The sequence below is a fragment of the Hoplias malabaricus genome, chromosome 6 (genome assembly GCF_029633855.1).
Source record: "Hoplias malabaricus isolate fHopMal1 chromosome 6, fHopMal1.hap1, whole genome shotgun sequence".
Lineage (NCBI taxonomy): Eukaryota > Metazoa > Chordata > Actinopteri > Characiformes > Erythrinidae > Hoplias > Hoplias malabaricus.
The window spans coordinates 9,641,349-9,661,145 of record NC_089805.1 but is presented as its reverse complement, the minus strand read 5'-3'; the positions used below and the strand labels follow the sequence as shown (position 1 = coordinate 9,661,145).

Below are 19,797 nucleotides of genomic sequence, written 5' to 3'. Positions count from 1 at the left end.
ACATTAAATAAAACCACTTAAATAAAAAATAAATAAATAAATAACGCAGTCCGATAAATAACTACTGATGTTCGTGCTTCTCTGAAGGCCACTTGGGCTCCTTGATTTCCGTCCTGATGAGATTCATTCCTTTCTTGTTGATGTGATCGATTGCTCTGATGGTCTCTTTCAGGAACACTGCTAAATTGTACAGAACTGAGTGTGTGACCCTCCTCTGATTCCACGCTGAGCCTTCGGGTAACGGGCTGATGGGGGTTGTGTGGGTCACTGTCACCTGTAGATGGAAGAAAGAGAGTTACAGAGACCGTTGTCTTAACATGAAATACACCGTGTGTCTTTTGCGTTTGGCAGAATGAAGATAAGAACTGCTAGGAATAGGATGGTCCTAGGAAACATCTAAAACCTTGAGAGTGAAATGAAATTGTGCAGGTAATGTGTAAAATCAGTTTAGAGCATTTATATGTGTCCATTCGCTATTAAAGTTTCACAAAATGTAAAGGACAGCTGCTGTGTTAAAATAGATTATTAATACAGAGTAATACAAGCTTCCAGAAGTGCCATGCAGCCCCCCTCCAGTGTTTGGTGCACTGGAACAGCGCAGAACAATACTCTCAAAATAGTAAAAATGGGGCACAGTGTGTGTGTTCATTCTGCATAATATAGGTTTCATTTTCAACACCAGGCATCGCTCAGCTATCTTCCGCTGCAGGGGCGTCCAAACCCAGGCCATTTATACGTATACACACTATACATATATAAAATATAACACTGTTAAATCCTTATTCTGAGGCATAACGTTAAGATTAACATTCATTTCTAAATGTACTTAAAGATGAGTGGATATTGGCTTTAAATATAAAGAGAAAACGGAAGCCATACTGTGTACAAAAGGCTACTTACTTTATTTTTGATCATATTTATTAGTCTGGTGGTCTGCAGCTGGACGTCAGTGATCATAACTGTCGTCAGGTTCATTTTGTCCACGTAGCTCATATACTCTCTGTACGTCCTTAAACCAGCATAGATCCGCCTCAGGCACCGGTGCTGTAGAAAGCAGGCACATTTGTCTTAATATGCCTTCAATATTGAAACCTATAGGATATTTGTTTGATTTATATTTTTTTGGAACATACCGCATCAAAGTTTGTTGAATAGCAGCCGTCTGCTGAGCTGAGCTGAGGCGTCTGTTCCCTCACGAATGCGTACTTTGTCATATTTGACAGTGGCTCATCAAAATCCCTTCTGAACTGCAATGGAACAAATCAAGTAAAATAGTGTTTGAATGTCTGCTTACTACTGAATAATAATAATAATAAAAAAAAAGTAGACCATGAAGAGTTTTGGGAAACAGTTTGTGCTGCTCTTCTGCTTTTAGTCTAAAAATAAATGCTACAAGCCAGAAAAGAGTGTTGTGTCTAATAGTAAAATAGTAAAATGAAATGCGATGGTAAGCAAAAAGGAGGAGGACTAGAATAGGAACTAACGGGGAAAGAAATTACACAGAAAAACTACCATTTTTACTGGAATACACAAAGTTACCCCAGAGCCATCAAGGGAATGGAAGGTAAATTAACATCTTTACAGATGAGGAAAATAAAAACAAACCATTGTTCAATCTAAATCTTATAAATCAACATTATATTTCTACATATTTTAAGGCAAAATCAAGGTCCCATCGTGAATGTCACTGCTATTAGGATCCTGAAAGTTAATTTTCCTATAAAAAACCAATAAAGTATCTGCTTATGCTTTGTTTCAATCTGTCATTAACATTAAAATGAAGACAATCTGTGGTAAATTAGTAAATGTACTATGTACTCAGGTTAGAGTTAAGGCTTCTGAGCTCCTGTACCTGTTCGTCCCGGAGGCTGGTGACGTCTTTGTGGAGGGCTTTGGCAATGTGGTCCCACTTTTGATGCGCAAAAGCTCTGGCCGAGTCTTGCAGCTCTTCTCCTGAGGTTTCTGTCAGTTCTGTTGCACTGTGGTCTGGCAGAGGGTTAGCCAGAGTGGACAGAGTGGGGAAGAAGGCCAGCAGGAGCTGCACAACTGGGGAGAGAGAGAGACAGTGTGAGAAAGTGAAGACGGAAATGAATCAGTCTGCATCACTGAAGACTCTGAGCACTTTCACTCACACTTCACTGAGGACATGCTTCCTTCCTCCTGAGCTCACGTCTAACTTGTTTCTTGTGTTTCTTCTGGCGCACTTTCTAAGTTGTTTATATAGCACCCTCCAAGGAATTTCCAGTGAACATCTTCTGCATCAGAGTTAGGGGGGAGCCTCATTTTCATAAACGTAATTTTCATATACTGGGGTGAGAGGGCAGTTTCACTGGTCATGTTGGGAATAAACTGGACACCAGTACTTTTTACAGAATTTACACTTTTATTTTCAGCCCTTTTGAGTCCAGCTTTCATTTTTGCCAAGGGTTTCAGTTTAAACAAAGCCTTGTGTATCCACACTTTTTTCAGGATTCATCTGATGTTTCACGTCTTTAAAATCACATCCTATCTCCCGTAGCTTCAGATATACAGGTGCTGGTCATAAAATTAAAATATCATGAAAAAGTTGATTTATTTCAGTAATTCCAGTCAAAAAGTGACACTTGTATATTATACTCTTTCATTACTTTGTACTCCAAGTGTTTATTTCTTTTAATTTGACGAGTATAGCTGACAACTAATGAAAACCCCAAATTCAGTATCTCCAAAAAAAAGGGTATTATTTAAGACCAATACAAAAAAAAGGGTTTTTAGAAACGCTGGCCACCTGAAAAGTACGAACATGAAAAGTATGAACATGTACAACACTCAGTACTTAGTTGGGGCTCCTTTTGCCTGAATTACTGCAGCAATGGGGCATAGCATGGATGCAATCAGTCTGTGGCACTGCTCAGGTGTTATGAGAGCCCTGGTTGCTCTGATAGTGGCCTTCAGCTCTTCTGAAATGTTGGGTCTGGTGTATTGCATCTTCCTCTTCTCAATACTCCGTAGATTTTCTATGGGGTTAAGGTCGGGCGAGTTTGCTGGCCAATTAAAAACAGGGAGACCATGGTCCTTAAACCAGGTGCCATGTCCTGTTGGAAAATGAAGTCGGCATCTCCATAAAGTTGGTCACCAGCAGGAAGCATGAAGTGCTCTAAATCTTCCTGGTGGATGGCTGCATTGACCTTGGACCTCAGCAAACACAGCAGACCAACACCAGCAGATGACATGGTAACCTAAACCATAACTGACTGTGGAAATTTTACACTGGACCTCAAGCGACGTGGATTCCGTTCCTCTCCTCTCTTCCTCCAGACACTGGAACCTTGATTTCCAAAGGAAATACAACATTTACTTTCATCAGAGAACATCACTTTGGACCACTCAGCAGCAGTCCAATCCAAGGCAAGACCTTTCTGATGACGTCTCTTGTTCAAGAGTGGCTTGACACAAGGAATGCGACAGCTGAAACCCATGTCTTGCATACGTCTATCCGTGGTAGCTCTTGAAGCACTGACTCCGGCTGCAGTCCAGTCGTTGTGAATCTCCCTCACATTTTTGAATGGGTTTTGTTTCACAGTCCTCTCCAGGGTGTGGTTATCTCTATTGCCTGTACACTTTTTTCTACCTCATCTTTTCCTTACCTTTGTCTCTCTATTAATGTGCTTGGACACAGAGCTCTGTGAACAGCCGGCTTCTTTAGCAATGACCATTTGTGTGTTACCCTGCTTGTGTAAGGTGTCAACGGTCATCTTGTGGCCAACTGTCAAGTCAACAGTCTTCCCCATGATTGTGTAGCCTACAGAACTCGACTGAGAGACCATTAAAAGGCCTTTGCAGATGTTTTGAGTTAAGGAGCTGATTAGAGTGTGGCACCAGGTGTCTTCAATATTGAACCATTTCACAATATTCTAATTTTCTGTGACACTGAATTTGGTGTTTTCATTAGTTTTCCGTTATAATCATTAAATTAAAAGAAATAAACACTTGAAATATACCAGTCTGTGTGTAATGAATGGGTATAATATATAAGTTTCACTTTTTGAATGGAGTTACGGAAATAAATCAACTTTTTCATAATATTCTAATTTTATGACCAGCACCTGTAGAATGACTCTGTTATTAATAACGTTTCTCTGTTATTAGACAGAGGGTGCCTAAACGTTTTGTCTCAGAGGTGGGCTGAGCACAAGCATCATTCATTGTCTTTAACTCTTATCCAGTTCCGGGTTGCTGTGTGTCCGGAGCCTACCTGGTATCACTGGGCACAAGGCAGGTACACACCCTGGGAGAACACACCACACTCCTCACAGACAGTCACCCGGAGGAAACCCACATGGACACAGGGAGAACACACCACACTCCTCACAGACAGTCACCTGGAGGAAACCCATGCGGACACAGGGAGAACACACCACCCTCCTCACAGACAGTCACCCGGAGGAAACCCATGCGGACACAGGGAGAACACACCACACTCCTCACAGACAGTCACCCGGAGGAAACCCATGCGGACACAGGGAGAACACACCACACTCCTCAAAGACAGTCACCTGGAGCGGGGCTCGAACCCACAACCTCCAGAACCCTGGTGCTCTGAGACACCTACCTGCCCCCACCGTGCCTCCCACCCAGATTAATGCATTAATGCAAAGAATAATTAATAAGCTATATATTACCGCTTGCAGAACAAAACCTTTTATCTCCATCATTTCATATCGTATCATCAATATCATCATATTTTCCAGACCTACTGGCTCAAATTAAATCCCATAATGATACCATCTAAAGAGATGTATTGTGAGGAGATTAGAAGATGAATCATGAATCATTCCACAGTCAGAATTTCCCCTCCCATCGCCCAGAAATATATTGCTGCATGTATAAGCTTCATCTATAACTGACTTTTGAGTCAGTCTATGTCTGTGGCTGACTAGTCATTTTGCATAACAATCCCAGTCATATAGTGGACTTTTTACCTGTGGGGGATTTTTGACTTTAAAAATATAGCTTGAGTTGATTAGTTAACTTGGACAGTCCCGTAATGATATGTATCTGACAGTTTGATTACTGGTGTCTCAATAAAATTAAGACACTAAGTGTGAATGTGTGATAAGAAATGTGCGGAATTTAAAACGAATAACACACGGTTATAGCGTTGGGCTTTGTGTTTAGAAATCGCAAAAAAAATTGCAGGAAAAAAACACTGTCCAAATATTTATGTTCAAGAAAATTACAGAACCTGAGCAAAAATCCTCAAATGAAATCAATCGTCATCTTAAATTAAGTAATTAATAAGTTAATTAGTTAATTAATTGTTATTTACACTTCCTGGCTGAAAAAAACTCCTACAGTCATTGTCCATTTCTTCAGCTCCACAGGCCACATAGGTGATGTTTGTAGTTCAACAATTACACAGTTACACATTGTTTTTCTCTGTTCTTCAATGGTAAGGACTCAAGACCAGAGCACGTAAGATTTGGCTCGTGGATAACTCTCAGCGCTGCAGTGACACTGATGTGGTGGTGGTGTTGTACTGGTACGAGTGGATCAGACACGGCAGCACTGCTAGAGTTTTTAAACAGTGTCCGCTCACTGTCCACACTGACACACCTCCCTCATTTGTCCACCTTGTAGATGTAAAGTCAGGCAGTAGTCATCTGCTGCACAGTTTGTGTTGGTCATTGTTTAGCCCTTGTCTGGATATTTCTGGTTTGTGACTATTATCAGTGCATTGGTGACACAGAGGGTCTTAAAAATGTGAATGTTGCTTGTCTCAGCCAGAGTGTGTAGCATTTGATGGCCAATTTGTTTGTGGCTAATTAGATTACGTGTTAATTTTACAGATTCAGTGATAACTCACTGTTATTATATACAGGATGTGGGTTTAGTAAATGAAAAAGGCCTGTAGTGCATTGTACGCACAGTGTTTATTGAACGCACATTGTTTTGTTTTTTTTAATTTTCTATAAACTCCACTTTGCCACTGGTTTATCAAAAATCAAGCTCATTTTTTGGAGTTTTCTTAGAAGTCAGACAAGTGTTGATCATCTCATAATCTCCCCTGAGTTTCACTCACATTTCTTCAGAAGATCACAGCTTTCTTTAGATTTAGTAGAAGTGATAGCTCCTTTTTTCCTGTCTCAGATTTCCTGTTTGAAAAATCTTTTGATCTCTTCAGCGCGACTGAAAGTTGTGTAAAAGTGAGTTAAGGGGCAGCGCACGATATCAAGTCACAGGTGAATTTGAAAGAACAGGCCAGGAAGTTTACAAACACCTTGTATCTCTTTCAAAGTATTTCAGACAAATTTACAAGAAAGTGAAGTAGGTGCTTTCTGAAAAGGGTCCGTGATCGGGACCATTCCCCTGATAACGTGTGATTGCTTTGTTAAAACAGTTTGGAGGGAATTCATGTCTAGAATCTGTAAATTCAATGAAAGCTTTTAGTTGTACACACAAACACCATGAAATGGCATGGGAGGCTGTGGAGCATCTCCACATGAGCCTAAGCTCAGCATGCCTAATGCCAAGTGTTTGCTAGAGGAGTATAAAGCCCACAGCAACTGTGGAGCAGGAAAACAGCTCTCTGGAATGATGGAGCTCCAATCAGCGTCTATGGGATGACTTTTGTGATCCAGAATTGACCTCATTGCTGATGACATCATAATATACGCTGTAAAGTTAAGCCAATTTTCCACCATTCAGACAACAGTACCGAATGCATATGCTGTTTTTAAGACTTGTATCCAACATCAGTTACAGTCCCTGAAGGCCAGAAGCCGTGTACTGGTGTGCTGTTTGTGAAACAGGAGTGTTACCCTGCTTTGTAAGACTGAAATAGCGGAAAAGACAAGGCTGCTGGACGCTGCTGAGGTCACAGAAAGTGGGGTGACCTGATAGTAGTTAGATCACAGTGAGTGTGACATCACAAGGCCTGAATTAAAGATGTTAACTATAAAGCACACAACAACCAACCGCTTAATCCCCCTTTCCCACATAATACTATTTGTCGTTTGACATGAGACAAAGCATGGAGCGCACTCATAAACAGTGAAAGGAGGAAACTCCAGCCTGTGACTGTTAATTTCCTCTTTTTTACACAGAAAATCCAGCTGAAATGAGATTTATTTTGTGTAGACGTTTGGTAACTCACAGATGCTAATGAGCTTTACCATAGAACTGTGGGGACATCTACCACTTGAGTCGGCTTCTCACAGCGGAGGGATGGACAGAAACACCTGAGGATCTCAAGCAAGACTGAATTGATTAATTATTTTCAGTAGAACTCATTGTAACAAGGTTTTATTATAATTAAAAGTAATTTTGGGGCATTTCTATTGGTCCATTCAGAATGTAATTTCCACTCAGCTGCTGTGTTCAAATGAATGTAATAAACTAAAGATCCACAAAAGTTGAGATACATGTTTGTCTTTGGATGGCGGTGATATAGTAAACAGATCAGATCAGCCGTAAAGTCACGTATGGAAAGTATGTGCAGATCACATCTACCACATTGGCAAACCACAGAGTCGACTGAATACAGAGTCATTTCCGATGTAGTATTTACTGTGTCCAAGACCAATTCAGAGAGTGATGCTTTTATGTGTGCAGTGCTATTACTGTTTTTCTGGAACACTGTTTTACTTAATGAATTACCTTTCCAGGTATCACTCTTTGTTGGGCATATTTCATTCATTCGTTCATTCGTCTTCTACAGCTGCTTCATCCTGGACAGGATCATGGTGGGTCAGGAACCTACCAAGAATCAATGGGTGCAAGGTAATGACACACGCTGGACAAGGTCCAGTCCATCACATACATCACATAGTATCACACACTCACACTCACATTAACTCAAACTCATGTTTGTAGACAATTTCACCCACTCACCTAATCACACACACACACACACACATTTCAACTCACTCTTCTCTTCGATGTGTGCATGCTTCCTTCATTTCAGAATTCACTCACACACTCACAAACCTGTAAACAATTTTACACACTCACACCTGTGGACAGTCTCACACACTCACCCAGTCACTCACACACTCACACCTGTGGACAGTCTCACACACTCGCCCTGTCACTCACACACTCACACCTGTGGACAGTCTCACACACTCACCCAGTCACTCACACACTCACACCTGTGGACAGTCCCACACACTCACCCAGTCACTCACACCTGAGAACAGTCTCACACACTCACCCAGTCACTCACACACTCACACTTGTGGAAAATTTCACACACTCACCCAGTCACTCACACACTCACACATGTGGACAGTCCCACACACTCACCCAGTCACTCACACACTCACACCTGTGGACAGTCTCACACACTCACCCAGTCACTCACACACTCATACATGTGGACAGTCCCACACACTCACCCAGTCACTCACACACTCACACATGTGGACAGTCTCACACACTCACCCAGTCACTCACACACTCACACATGTGGACAGTCCCACACACTCACCCAGTCACTCACACACTCACACATGTGGACAGTCTCACACACTCACCCAGTCACTCACACACTCACACATGTGGACAGTCCCACACACTCACCCAGTCACTCACACTCACACCTGTGGACAGTCCCACACACTCACACCTGTGGACAGTCCCACACACTCACCCAGTCACTCACACACTCACACCTGTGGACAGTCTCACACACTCACCCAGTCACTCACACATGTGGACAGTTTCACACACTCACCCAGTCACTCACACATGTGGACAGTCTCATACACTCACCCAGTCACTCACAAACTCACACATGTGGACAGTCTCACACACTCACCCAGTCACTCACACACTCACACCTGTGGACAGTTTCACACACTCACCCAGTCACTCACACACTCACACGTGGACAGTCTCACACACTCACCCAGTCACTCACAAACTCACACATGTGGACAGTCTCACACACTCACCCAGTCACTCACACATGTGGACAGTTTCACACATTCACCCAGTCACTCACACACTCACACCTGTGGACAGTTTCACACACTCACCCAGTCACTCACACATGTGGACAGTTTCACACATTCACCCAGTCACTCACACACACACACCTGTGGACAGTTTCACACACTCACCCAGTCACTCAAACACTCACACCTGTGGACAGTTTCACACACTCACCCAGTCACTCACAAACTCACACCTGCGGACAATTTTACACACTCACCCAGTCACTCACACTTGTGGAAAATTTCAAACACTTACCCAGTCACTCACACACTCACACATGTGGACAGTTTCACACATTCACCCAGTCACTCACACACTCACACCTTTGGACAGTTTCACACACTCACACACTCACACCTGTGGACAGTTTCACACACTCAACCAGTCACTCACACACCCACACCTGTGGACAGTTTCACACACTCACCCAGTCACTCACACTCACACCTGTGGACAGTTTCACACACTCACCCAGTCACTCACAAACTCACATCTGCGGACAATTTTACACACTCACCCAGTCACTCACACACTCACACCTGTGGACAGTTTCACACACTCACCCAGTCACCCACAAACTCACACCTGCGGACAATTTTACACACTCACCCAGTCACTCACACACTCACACCTGTTGACAGTTTCACACACACACCCAGTCACTCACAAACTCACACCTGCGGACAATTTTACACACTCACCCAGTCACTCACACTCACACTTGTGGAAAATTTCACACACTCACCCAGTCACTCACACTCACACTTGTGGAAAATTTCACACACTTACCCAGTCACTCACACACTCACACCTGTGGACAGTTTCACACACTCACCCAGTCACTCACACACTCACACCTGTGGACAGTTTCACACACTCACCCAGTCACTCACACACTCACACCTGTGGACAGTCCCACACACTCACCCAGTCACTCACACACTCACACCTGTGGAAAATTTCACACACTCATACACTCACACCTGCTGACAATTTTACAAACTCACCCAGTCACTCACACACTCACACTTGTGGAAATTTTCACACACTCACCCAGTCACACACACACTCACACCTGCGGACAATTTTACACACTCACCCTGTCACTCACACTCACACTTGTGGAAAATTTCACACACTCACCCTGTCACTCACACACTCACACCTGCGGACAGTTTCACACACTCACCCAGTCACTCACACACTCACACATGTGGACAGTCTCACACACTCACCCAGTCACTCACAAACTCACACCTGCGGATAATTTTACACACTCACCCAGTCACTCACACTCACACTTGTGGAAAATTTCACACACTCACCCAGTCACTCACACTCACACTTGTGGAAAATTTCACACACTCACCCAGTCACTCACACACTCACACTTGTGGAAATTTTCACACACTCACCCAGTCACACACACACTCACACCTGTGGACAATTTTACACACTCACCCTGTCACTCACACACTCACACTTGTGGAAAATTTCACACACTCACCCTGTCACTCACACACTCACACTTGTGGAAATTTTCACACACTCACCCAGTCACACACACACTCACACCTGCGGACAATTTTACACACTCACACCTGTGGAGAATTTCACACACTCGCCCAGTCACTCACACAAACTCACACCTGTGGACAGTTTCACACACTCACCCAGTCACTCACACACTCACCCAGTCACTCACACACTCACACCTGTGGACAGTTTCACACACTCACCCAGTCACTCACACACTCACACCTGTGGACAGTTTCACACACTCACCCAGTCACTCACACACTCACACCTGTGGACAGATTCACACACTCACTCAGTCATTCACACACTCACACCTTTTCACACAACTAAATGATCTAACACCTTTTGGACAGCGGGGAAGACTGGAGCATCTGGATAAAGCCCATGGGAAAGACATGGCAGGATAAAAAAGCAAACTTCACTGACCCGAAGAGAAGATCAAAACCAAGGACCCTGAGACCCCTGAAGTGTGTGGCAGTGACACCTGTTGCAGCACCATGTAGCGCAGCATAGTCCATGGGTGGTCCTATCTCCCCCCAAACAAAACCTTATACATCCAAAATATTAACTTTAGTGAAAATGGAAAAAAGTATAAACCATTAATGAAAGTCTTTTTATTCCATGTCTTGTCAGAGAATTTCTATTGGTCTGTTCATTATGAAATGTTTACAGTGTGACAGGAAAGCTGTTACCCACAAATAACCACCAGAATCAGTGTATGTTGTGGACACTTTCATACTGGATGGATGCTAACATGTAGCAGTGCGGTGGTGTAATATGTAGTGTCTCTGTTACACAGCTCCAGGGCCCTGAGGTTGTGGGTTCAAACCCCACCTTGTGTCACTGTCCATGAGTTTGGTGTGTTCTCCCTGTGTCGGCATGGGTTTCCTCCAGGTGCTCCAGTCTCCACACGCAGTCAAAAAAAAACAAATGCTGGTGAGTGGCTCAGTGTCCATAGATGGAGCGTATGACTGGGTGAATATATGATGTCCTGTGTTGGACTGGTGCCCCATCCTGATTGTGTTCTTGCCTTGCACTCAGTGATTCCTTGTGGGATTTGGACTCACTGAGACCCTGAACTGGATAAACTGGTTACAGAATACGAATGAATGAATAAATACTCACACTGGAACCCCTCACTTCCACAGGAAGAAACCCACAGATACAATCATATACAACATGGGATTTAGACAGATTTATTTTCAAGATATATTTGTGCATTTTTATTATTGAAAAGGGTTTAAAAAGCTCCATATACTTGCAGTTTCATGACAGGGATTCTGAGACACAGCCAACGCTGCTCTCATGCAATTGGGCATTCACTGTTTTTTTTAGTATATATATTGCAATATTTGGAAGTTTGTGGCTTAAGCAAATGCCGGTGACATCATCAGGCCTGTAGAGCTCAGTAAAGACTCATCACTCTGGTGCTTCCCCTTACACACATCAAGGTCAAAGATCCAGCCCTCGGCTGAGCATCATAACGTTTACTCTTCCTCTGAACTAAAGAGATCTGCGTCAAAGAGGCTTGCTTTCCCAAAACCCCACTCAGAAACATTCAAAGATACAATCGATGTAAGTTTGAACGTTATCTGATTGTCAGAATGATCCTAACAACAATCGCATCCTCTACTAAATAAAAGAGATTATCATCAAAGAGCTCCAGAATACAGAACCCAGCTCTGCACTTACACCAGACTGCCATATTTTCTCGGTGGGATTTTCTCGGTGTTCGTTATGACACCAGACCAGGTCTTGCACAGTTGTTATGACTCCCATTTCCCTCTTTAGCTCTTCAGCTTTTAATCATTTCTGAAGTCCTGTTCTGGAAACCTTTCGACTGGAAACAATGAGTAAACGAATCTCTGACTTTAGCACAGCTCTGTAAAACGAGGGAATTATATAAAAGACATATGAGCACTTTAAATAATCAGTGCAAATGCAAATGACGTGGTTTGTTTATGACTTGATTTGTTTATGCTGAGGTTTGTTTAGGGGATGTTACTATAAAACATTAGTCAATATGGAAAAGTAACTGACTAAATAGAAACCTGCAGATGCAAGGCTTTTTTCATTAATTCGTCTCCAGGGAAGGGAAAATTGAGCAAGACATGACGGCAATAGAACACGCTTTGTGAAGGGAATCCCCAGTTTTTGGCTTATTTTTAATTTGGGTGTTTTTTTTTCATCTGCATTGTCTTCCCCATTCTCTCCTGCTTCGTAGGAAACACTTGGAGGATTGTCCCTTGCTTTGGTCAGAACCTTTAAGGCCTCCTATAATCAAGGCCTCAATTAAAATATATATATATATATATTTACAGAATAATTTGTAGGCAATTTGTTTTTGTTATTCTCTTCTTTGTTAAACTTTGGTTGGAAACAAAGGGGTTAAGGTTTTCAAACTGAGAGAAAATTGTCCGATCTGGATATTCCTCCACACAAAGAATCCAAATGGAGGCCGAAACACAATCATATCTGGATCCAAACCCAGACAGCAGACACATTTTGACCCAAATCTGTCTCAAATTTGGTCTTATGGCTCAGTTAAGGCACTGGCAATTGTTGTGCGGGTCGGAAATATCATTGATTTAGGTTATGGCACGTGTCGTGTGCGTCAGACGTTTCACATCTGACATCTGGCCCGTGAAAGGTGAAGCTGTGGCTGGGCTGAAGCAGCTAGACTCACCCTGAAATCACTTCATTTAAAGGCAACATTCACGATTGTAATAAAATCTGCACCATTTGGTGCTCTCCAGTCGGGAGACAACACAGTTTTGTGTTGGATACCGATCTAAAGTGTTTACGAAGCCCTATTGTCAGTAAATGGTTAAAAAAAAAAAACAGTCTCAGTCGGTATGCTAAGCTTTCTCTCACTTTGCTCATGGCACAGAAAAGGCATCTGGGGGTTTTTAGACAATGGAGAGAACTCCAAATGTTGAGACATTTTATCTCTCAAACATCCCATTCCACCTTAAAAGACGCGGAGCTTCTGAACGTAAACACACCAGAGAGAACAGTGTTTCCCCACAATCGTAGACATCCACTAAATCTATTCTTAGAGAACGGCTCACTGCCTTCGGCTGAAATAATAAAACTGCTCAACAATGATGATGTTAAATCCTATTTCATTAATTCTGACATAGTGCTACAATCCTCTGAATGTGTGCAGAAATTAACAACCTTTTTAGAGACGTTTGTTTGAATACTTTTAGCTCAAAACGAAGCTGTCACGCTAAGCTGGTAACTACAGTCAGGTTCAAAGTTGCTTATAATATTTAAACTTTATCAAACCCCATCATAAAAATGAATGCTTACTCACAACATCCTGCTGATTAAAAAGACAGATGATTACACTCTTGTGAAATCAAGCTTCCAAAAGAAGCGGTGATGCAGATGTGTTGAAACTGCGGAAATGCAGAGATGATGTCCACAGCTCAGGGGAGAGCTGAGGATGTGATGAATCAAACGGACTCTTTATGGATTTGCTTTAGCAGTTTATCAAGGTGTTTAAGCAAGTGTTCTTTTTGTTCATTGTTCATTGTTTTGGCTCTCGTTGTGTCCGTTTAACATAGTAGAACCTGCTCTTAATAAACTGGGTCCTGTTAGCATTCTGTGTCAGAAGGGCAGTCCCATTTCAGCAACTTGGTGAACCCCATGTTTTCTGTTCTCTCACTTTGGCACATTAATGTGTGTAAGCACTGAATAAGTGAGTTTACTAAGTGGCCTTTAAACTCACATTACAGCTCCTGAAGCGCCTGAAACAAACAGTGAAACACAACACACAACGAACCCTGAGAGCAAGGAGACGGCGGACCACTGTTGACCCACTGAGGGCAAAGTTGGAGGTCCACTAGTGTTTTACACAGCGTTTTCTGGGCGGACCGCTGGTGATTAAACAGAATTTTAACCAAAATACCACATTTTAGCACTTTTCCATTCACAGTCCAACTTACGTTATTCTCCTTCATTAGGTTCTTTTTGTTATTTTTTATAAATAAAATTAGTAAATAATTTTAATCAGCACAGTGTCAACATTTTTAGCATTTAATCATTTTATATCAGGCTTATACTCATTATTAAATCTGTCAGAGTTGTTGGTAATATTTGCAGTAGTGTGTTTTTCAGAATAAAAGTCTCTGTGAATGTAAAATCTGTTTGAGGAGATTATAAATGAGTTATATCCTGTACAGGACAGTAATCTGAGTGACCCCATGGTGGACCAGCGGTGGTCTACAGTCAGTGGTGTGCCAGCCTTTTTACGCCAGATATATGCTCGCTGTCTGGGGAGTGGTTCTCTAAACAGCCACTAGGTGAAATCTACAGTACGTCTTTAAGATAAATATACTGGGAAGAGAATGTGTGTGTATCCTGCGTTCTCTTTTCAATTAAATTCATTTTAGGGAGGTTGAAATGTTCTGATTTAATTATTATTATTATTATTATTTTAAATCTATTTTTCTCATTTTCTTCTTTGCCTGCAAACATACATTTAAAATAAGTGCGTCCTCACAGTGTCCACTAGATGGCAGTAAAACACTAATCTCTGCCAGTTAGTTCCAACAGTGAAAAACGTGAAGTACAGTTCTAACGTAAAATGTTTTTATTCTTTTTAAAAATACGAGTCTTTACATTCAGAATTCCTTCACTGATAAATTATTAGCGTCTATTCTTATAGTTAATATCAAGGGCCCATGATTCCATGGTGTGTGTTGTTAAATGATGTACTGGGAAATGTGCAATGAAAACTATTTTCCCAATCTTCTCTTCTCTTCTCTTCTCTTCTCTTCCACCTCTCCCAAACCTACTCATCCTACTCTCTCTCTCTCTCTCTCTCTCTCTCTCTCTCTCTCTCTCTCTCTCTCTCTGCTGCTGCTGGACTGTGTATGTGCAGCTCTAGTCGCCATGGGCTCTCTTCAATATTTAATCAAGAGTTTGTTTGAAGAGCTCTGTCTGTGAGTAAGTGAGCAATGTGCATGAGAAAGGTAGTGTGTGTGTGTGTGTGTGTGTGCGTGTGTGTGTGTGTGCATGCATGTGTAAATGATTGCGCTTGTTTTTGTGCGCATGTATGTATGTGTGTGTGTGTGTGTGTGTGTGTGTGTGTGTGTGTGTGTAAGTTCAGTAGCTGACAGCTGGGGGAGGAGGTTTATCAGCAGGGATGAAAGGGTTTCTTCACTGAAAGAAAATGGAAAGTCTTTCCCTCTCAGCTCCTCCTGCATATAACCCTCTCCTTCCCTCTCACATAAACACCACCAGCCTCCGCTGTCAACGCATGAGTGATTCCTCTGAATTTCACTTTTCACAAATGTTGTTTTGCTCATGTTTGAGGCTTTATTTTTATCCAAAAATTTTATATACATTTTTTTTCATGGTTTCCTGTGAGCTTTAACTTTAACGGTTAGCATGTACCTCACGTTTTGTGACTAGGCATATTTTCTGTTAGTGATAAGATTAGTCACTTTCAGTGCCAGGAAAAGACGATTCATCTGACAATATAGTGGCACATATTCTTCTTTACTTTAGCCCCCTTTCAGCTTGTTAGTCAATGGTCAAGACCCCTACAAAAAACAACAGAGCAGGTATGATTTGGGTGGTGGGTTAGTCTCAGCGCTGCAGTTACACCAGTGATACTGGTCCAAGTGGATCAGACACAGCAGTGCTGCTGGAGTTTTTAAACCCTGTGTCTACTCACTGCCCACTCTGTTAGACACTTCTTCCTTGTTGGTCGACCTTGTAGATGTAAAATCAGAGACAGCAGCTCATCTGTCGCTGCACAGTGTGTGTTGGTCGTCCTCTGGTCCTTCATCTGTGGACACAGGATGCTGTCGGCTGGATAATTTGTGTTGGGGGACTATTCTCAGTCCAGCTGCACTGCTGTGTCTGATCCACTCTGCAGGGAAGTTTCATTTTCATTTTCTTTTTCATCCCCATTACAAATGAAGTCTGATTCATCTGTGAAACCTACTCCACATCAAATCAAATAAAAATCATGGTAATTCTTTGAACTGTGTATACTCTCTATATATAATTTACCATATGAGATTTCAGCAGTGTGTATTCAGAGATATGTTAGGCCTCGGCTGAAGGTTTAGGATGTTGTAATAACCTTGCTTCAGACAGTACTTAGTTTGTCCTCACACACGTAGGGAGCTGAGAGAGGGAAGCAGACAGGATCACAGGGTTTGTCCTGCATGCTAATCAGAGCAGCAGAACGGTGTGCCTGCCATATTCACCACAACAGCATCATTCAGCTCCTCTTTCTGAGCTTAATCCCACCAAGCTCCTTTCAGCATCATCCACCTTCAGCACACTGCAGTGTGAGGGATGCTCGAGGCATTCTATTAAACCTAGAGCTTTAATGTTTTTTTAGAAGTAAGTTGAGTAATATTAGTAATTACAGCAGTGATAGCAGGACTATAGATAGCAGCAGCTGTAGTAATAGAAGTAGTGTCTGTGACAATTGGAATAGTATTGGAAGTGGTACTAAATTAGTACTGGTAAGAGTGGTAGTAGTAGTAATAGTGATAATAATAATAGTAATGGTAATTGTGGTGGTGGTAGTAGTAACCATTATAGTTTATATCAGGAGTGCTACAGTGGTAGTAATAACAGCATTAGTAGTACTAATACTGGTAAAAGTAATAGTAGTAGCTGCAGTAATACTTGTAGTAGTAGTAAAACTTGTAGTAGGATTGGTAGTAGCAGAAGTAATACCAGAAGATGTAGTAGTAGTAATAAAACTGATGGTAGTAATAATAAAACTAGTAAGCATAATAAAACTCTTAGTAGTGGTAAGAGGAGGAGCAGTAGTAGTAAAACTGGTAGTAGTAGTAGTAGCAAAAGTGGTGGTAGTAGTAGTAGCAGTCATAATAAAACTGGTAGTAGTAGTAAGAGGAGGAGCAGTAGTAGTAAAACTGGTAGTAGTAGTAGCAAATGTGGTGGTAGTAGTAGTAGCAGTCATAATAAATCTGGTAGTAGTAGGAATAGTAATAGTAGTACGAGTAGTAGTAGTAAGAAAAAACTAGTAGTATTAGTAGTAGTATTAATAAAACTGGTGTTAGTCGTAGAAGTAATTAAAATAGTAGTAGTAGTAGTAGTAGTAGTAAAACTGGTGGTGGTAGTAGTAGTAATAAAACTGGTAGTAGGAGTAGTACTAGTAGTAGTAGTAGAAAAACTGGTAGTGGTAGTAGTACTAGAAATAGTAGTAGTAGTAAAACTGGTGGTAGGAGGAGGAGGAGTAAAACTGGTGGTAGTAGTAGTGTTATGGGTAGTAGATATATTAATAATAAAACTGGTAGTAATAGTAAAACTGGAGGTAGTAGTAGTAGGAGGAGGAGGAGGAGGAGGAGGAGTAAAACAGGTAGTAGTAGTAGTAGTAGGAGGAGGAGTAGTGTTATGGGTAGTGGATATATTAATAATAAAACTGGTAGTAGTAGTAGTAAAACTGGTGGTAGTAGTAGTAGTAGTAGTAGGAGGAGGAGGAGGAGGAGCAAAACTGGTGGCAGTACTAGGAGTAGGAGGAGTAAAACTGGTGGTAGTACTAGGAGTAGGAGGAGTAGGAGTAAAACTGGTGGTAGTAGTAGTGTTATGGGTAGTAGATATATTAATAATAAAACTGGTAGTAATAGTAAAACTGGTGGTAGTAGTAGTAGTAGTAGGAGGAGGAGGAGGAGTAAAACAGGTAGTAGTAGTAGTAGTAGTAGTAGGAGTAGTGTTATGGGTAGTGGATATATTAATAATAAAACTGGTAGTAGTAGTAGTAAAACTGGTGGTAGTAGTAGTAGTAGTAGTAGTAGTAGTAGGAGGAGGAGGAGGAGGAGGAGGAGCAAAACTGGTGGCAGTACTAGGAGTAGGAGGAGCAAAACTGGTGGCAGTACTAGGAGTAGGAGGAGTAAAACTGGTGGTAGTACTAGGAGTAGGAGGAGTAAAACTGGTGGTAGTAGTAGTAGTAGTAGGAGGAGGAGTAAAACTGGTGGTAGTACTAGGAGTAGGAGGAGTAAAACTGGTGGTAGTACTAGGAGTAGGAGGAGGAGGAGTAAAACTGGTGGTAGTAGTAGTAGTAGTAGTAGTGTTAGGGGTAGTAGATATATTAATAATAAAACTGGTAGTAATAGTAAAACTAGTGGTGGTAGTAGTAGTAGTACTAGGATGAGGAGGAAGAGGAATAAAACTGGTAGTAATAGTAAAACTGGTGGTAGTAGTAATAGGAGGAGGAGGAAGGGTAAAACTGGTGGTAGTAGTAGTAATAGTAGTAGTAGTAGTTGTTGTACTAGTATTAGGAGGAGGAGGAGGAGTAAAACTGGTAGTAGTAGTAGTAGTAGGAGGAGGAGGAGTAAAACTGGTAGTAGTAGTAGTCGTAGTAGTAAAAATGTTAGTAGTATTAGGGGGAGGAGGAGTAAAACTGGTGGTAGTAGTAGTAGTAGTAGTCGTAGTAGTAAAAATGTTAGTAGTATTAGGGGGAGGAGGAGTAAAACTGGTGGTAGTAGTAGTAGTAGTAGTAGTTGTAGTAGTAAAAATGGTAGTAGTACCAAGCTGTAATAGTCAGATCTGCCGGAGTCATTGGCCACATTCTGGAAATGTTCACATTTTCTGTTTACATACATCCAAACAGATTAAAACTAATTCCATCCCTTTACCTTTTTCAGAGTAAAAGACCGCCCACCTGTCCGTCTGGACACTGATGATGACTATCGAGCTTCTGCTCCATGCTTTAGACCAGCTGCCCATGCTCCAGCCACCACTAATTGCCTTGGAGCTGCCCCTACACTGAAGTTCTCACATACTCCTAACTATTATCACCAGTTGATTGACCAGAGGAGGATAGGTCCCCCTTTGTGAGCCTTGATTCCTTCCAAGGTTTCATCCTCAGCTGAGGGAGATTTTCCTTGCCAGTGTCGCCCTTGGCCTCGCTCACCGGGGGATTTTTACATTCTGTACATTTTTACATTTAATGTCAAAACTTTGTCTTACAGGAATTCTGTGAAGCATCTGTTGTAAAAAGCGCTACACAAATAAATTAGATTTGATTTGATCTGAGTAGTAGGATTAGTTGTAAAGCTGTAGTAACTTTGGAAGTTGTAGTAGTAGAGTTACTGATGGTAATTGTAACATATTAGTACTACCTGGAGTAGTGATTTTAGAAGTGATAGTAGTAGTAATAATAGTCATTGTTTTAGAAATGGTTGTAGATATAATAGTGCTGGTAGTTGTCGTAGTGCTGGTAGTGGCAATTTCAATAGTAGGATAACACTTTACAATAATGTTTGTAGTTAATAGGTAACT

The 19,797-nt window shown here is 41.7% G+C and overlaps 1 protein-coding gene across 1 annotated transcript; it reads right to left on the bottom strand.

Annotated features, from left to right (window-relative positions):
- Nucleotides 1-56: 56 nt before the first annotated feature.
- Nucleotides 57-2,204, bottom strand: il6 (interleukin 6 (interferon, beta 2)). Its single transcript, XM_066674553.1, has 5 exons — nucleotides 2,133-2,204; nucleotides 1,853-2,046; nucleotides 1,134-1,247; nucleotides 901-1,044; nucleotides 57-274 (listed from the first exon to the last, which is right to left on the bottom strand). Exons 1-5 carry the CDS (start codon nucleotides 2,146-2,148, stop codon nucleotides 62-64), a joined length of 681 nt encoding a protein of 226 aa, XP_066530650.1. The 5' UTR covers nucleotides 2,149-2,204; the 3' UTR covers nucleotides 57-61.
- Between the last annotated feature and the right edge of the window lie 17,593 nt (nucleotides 2,205-19,797).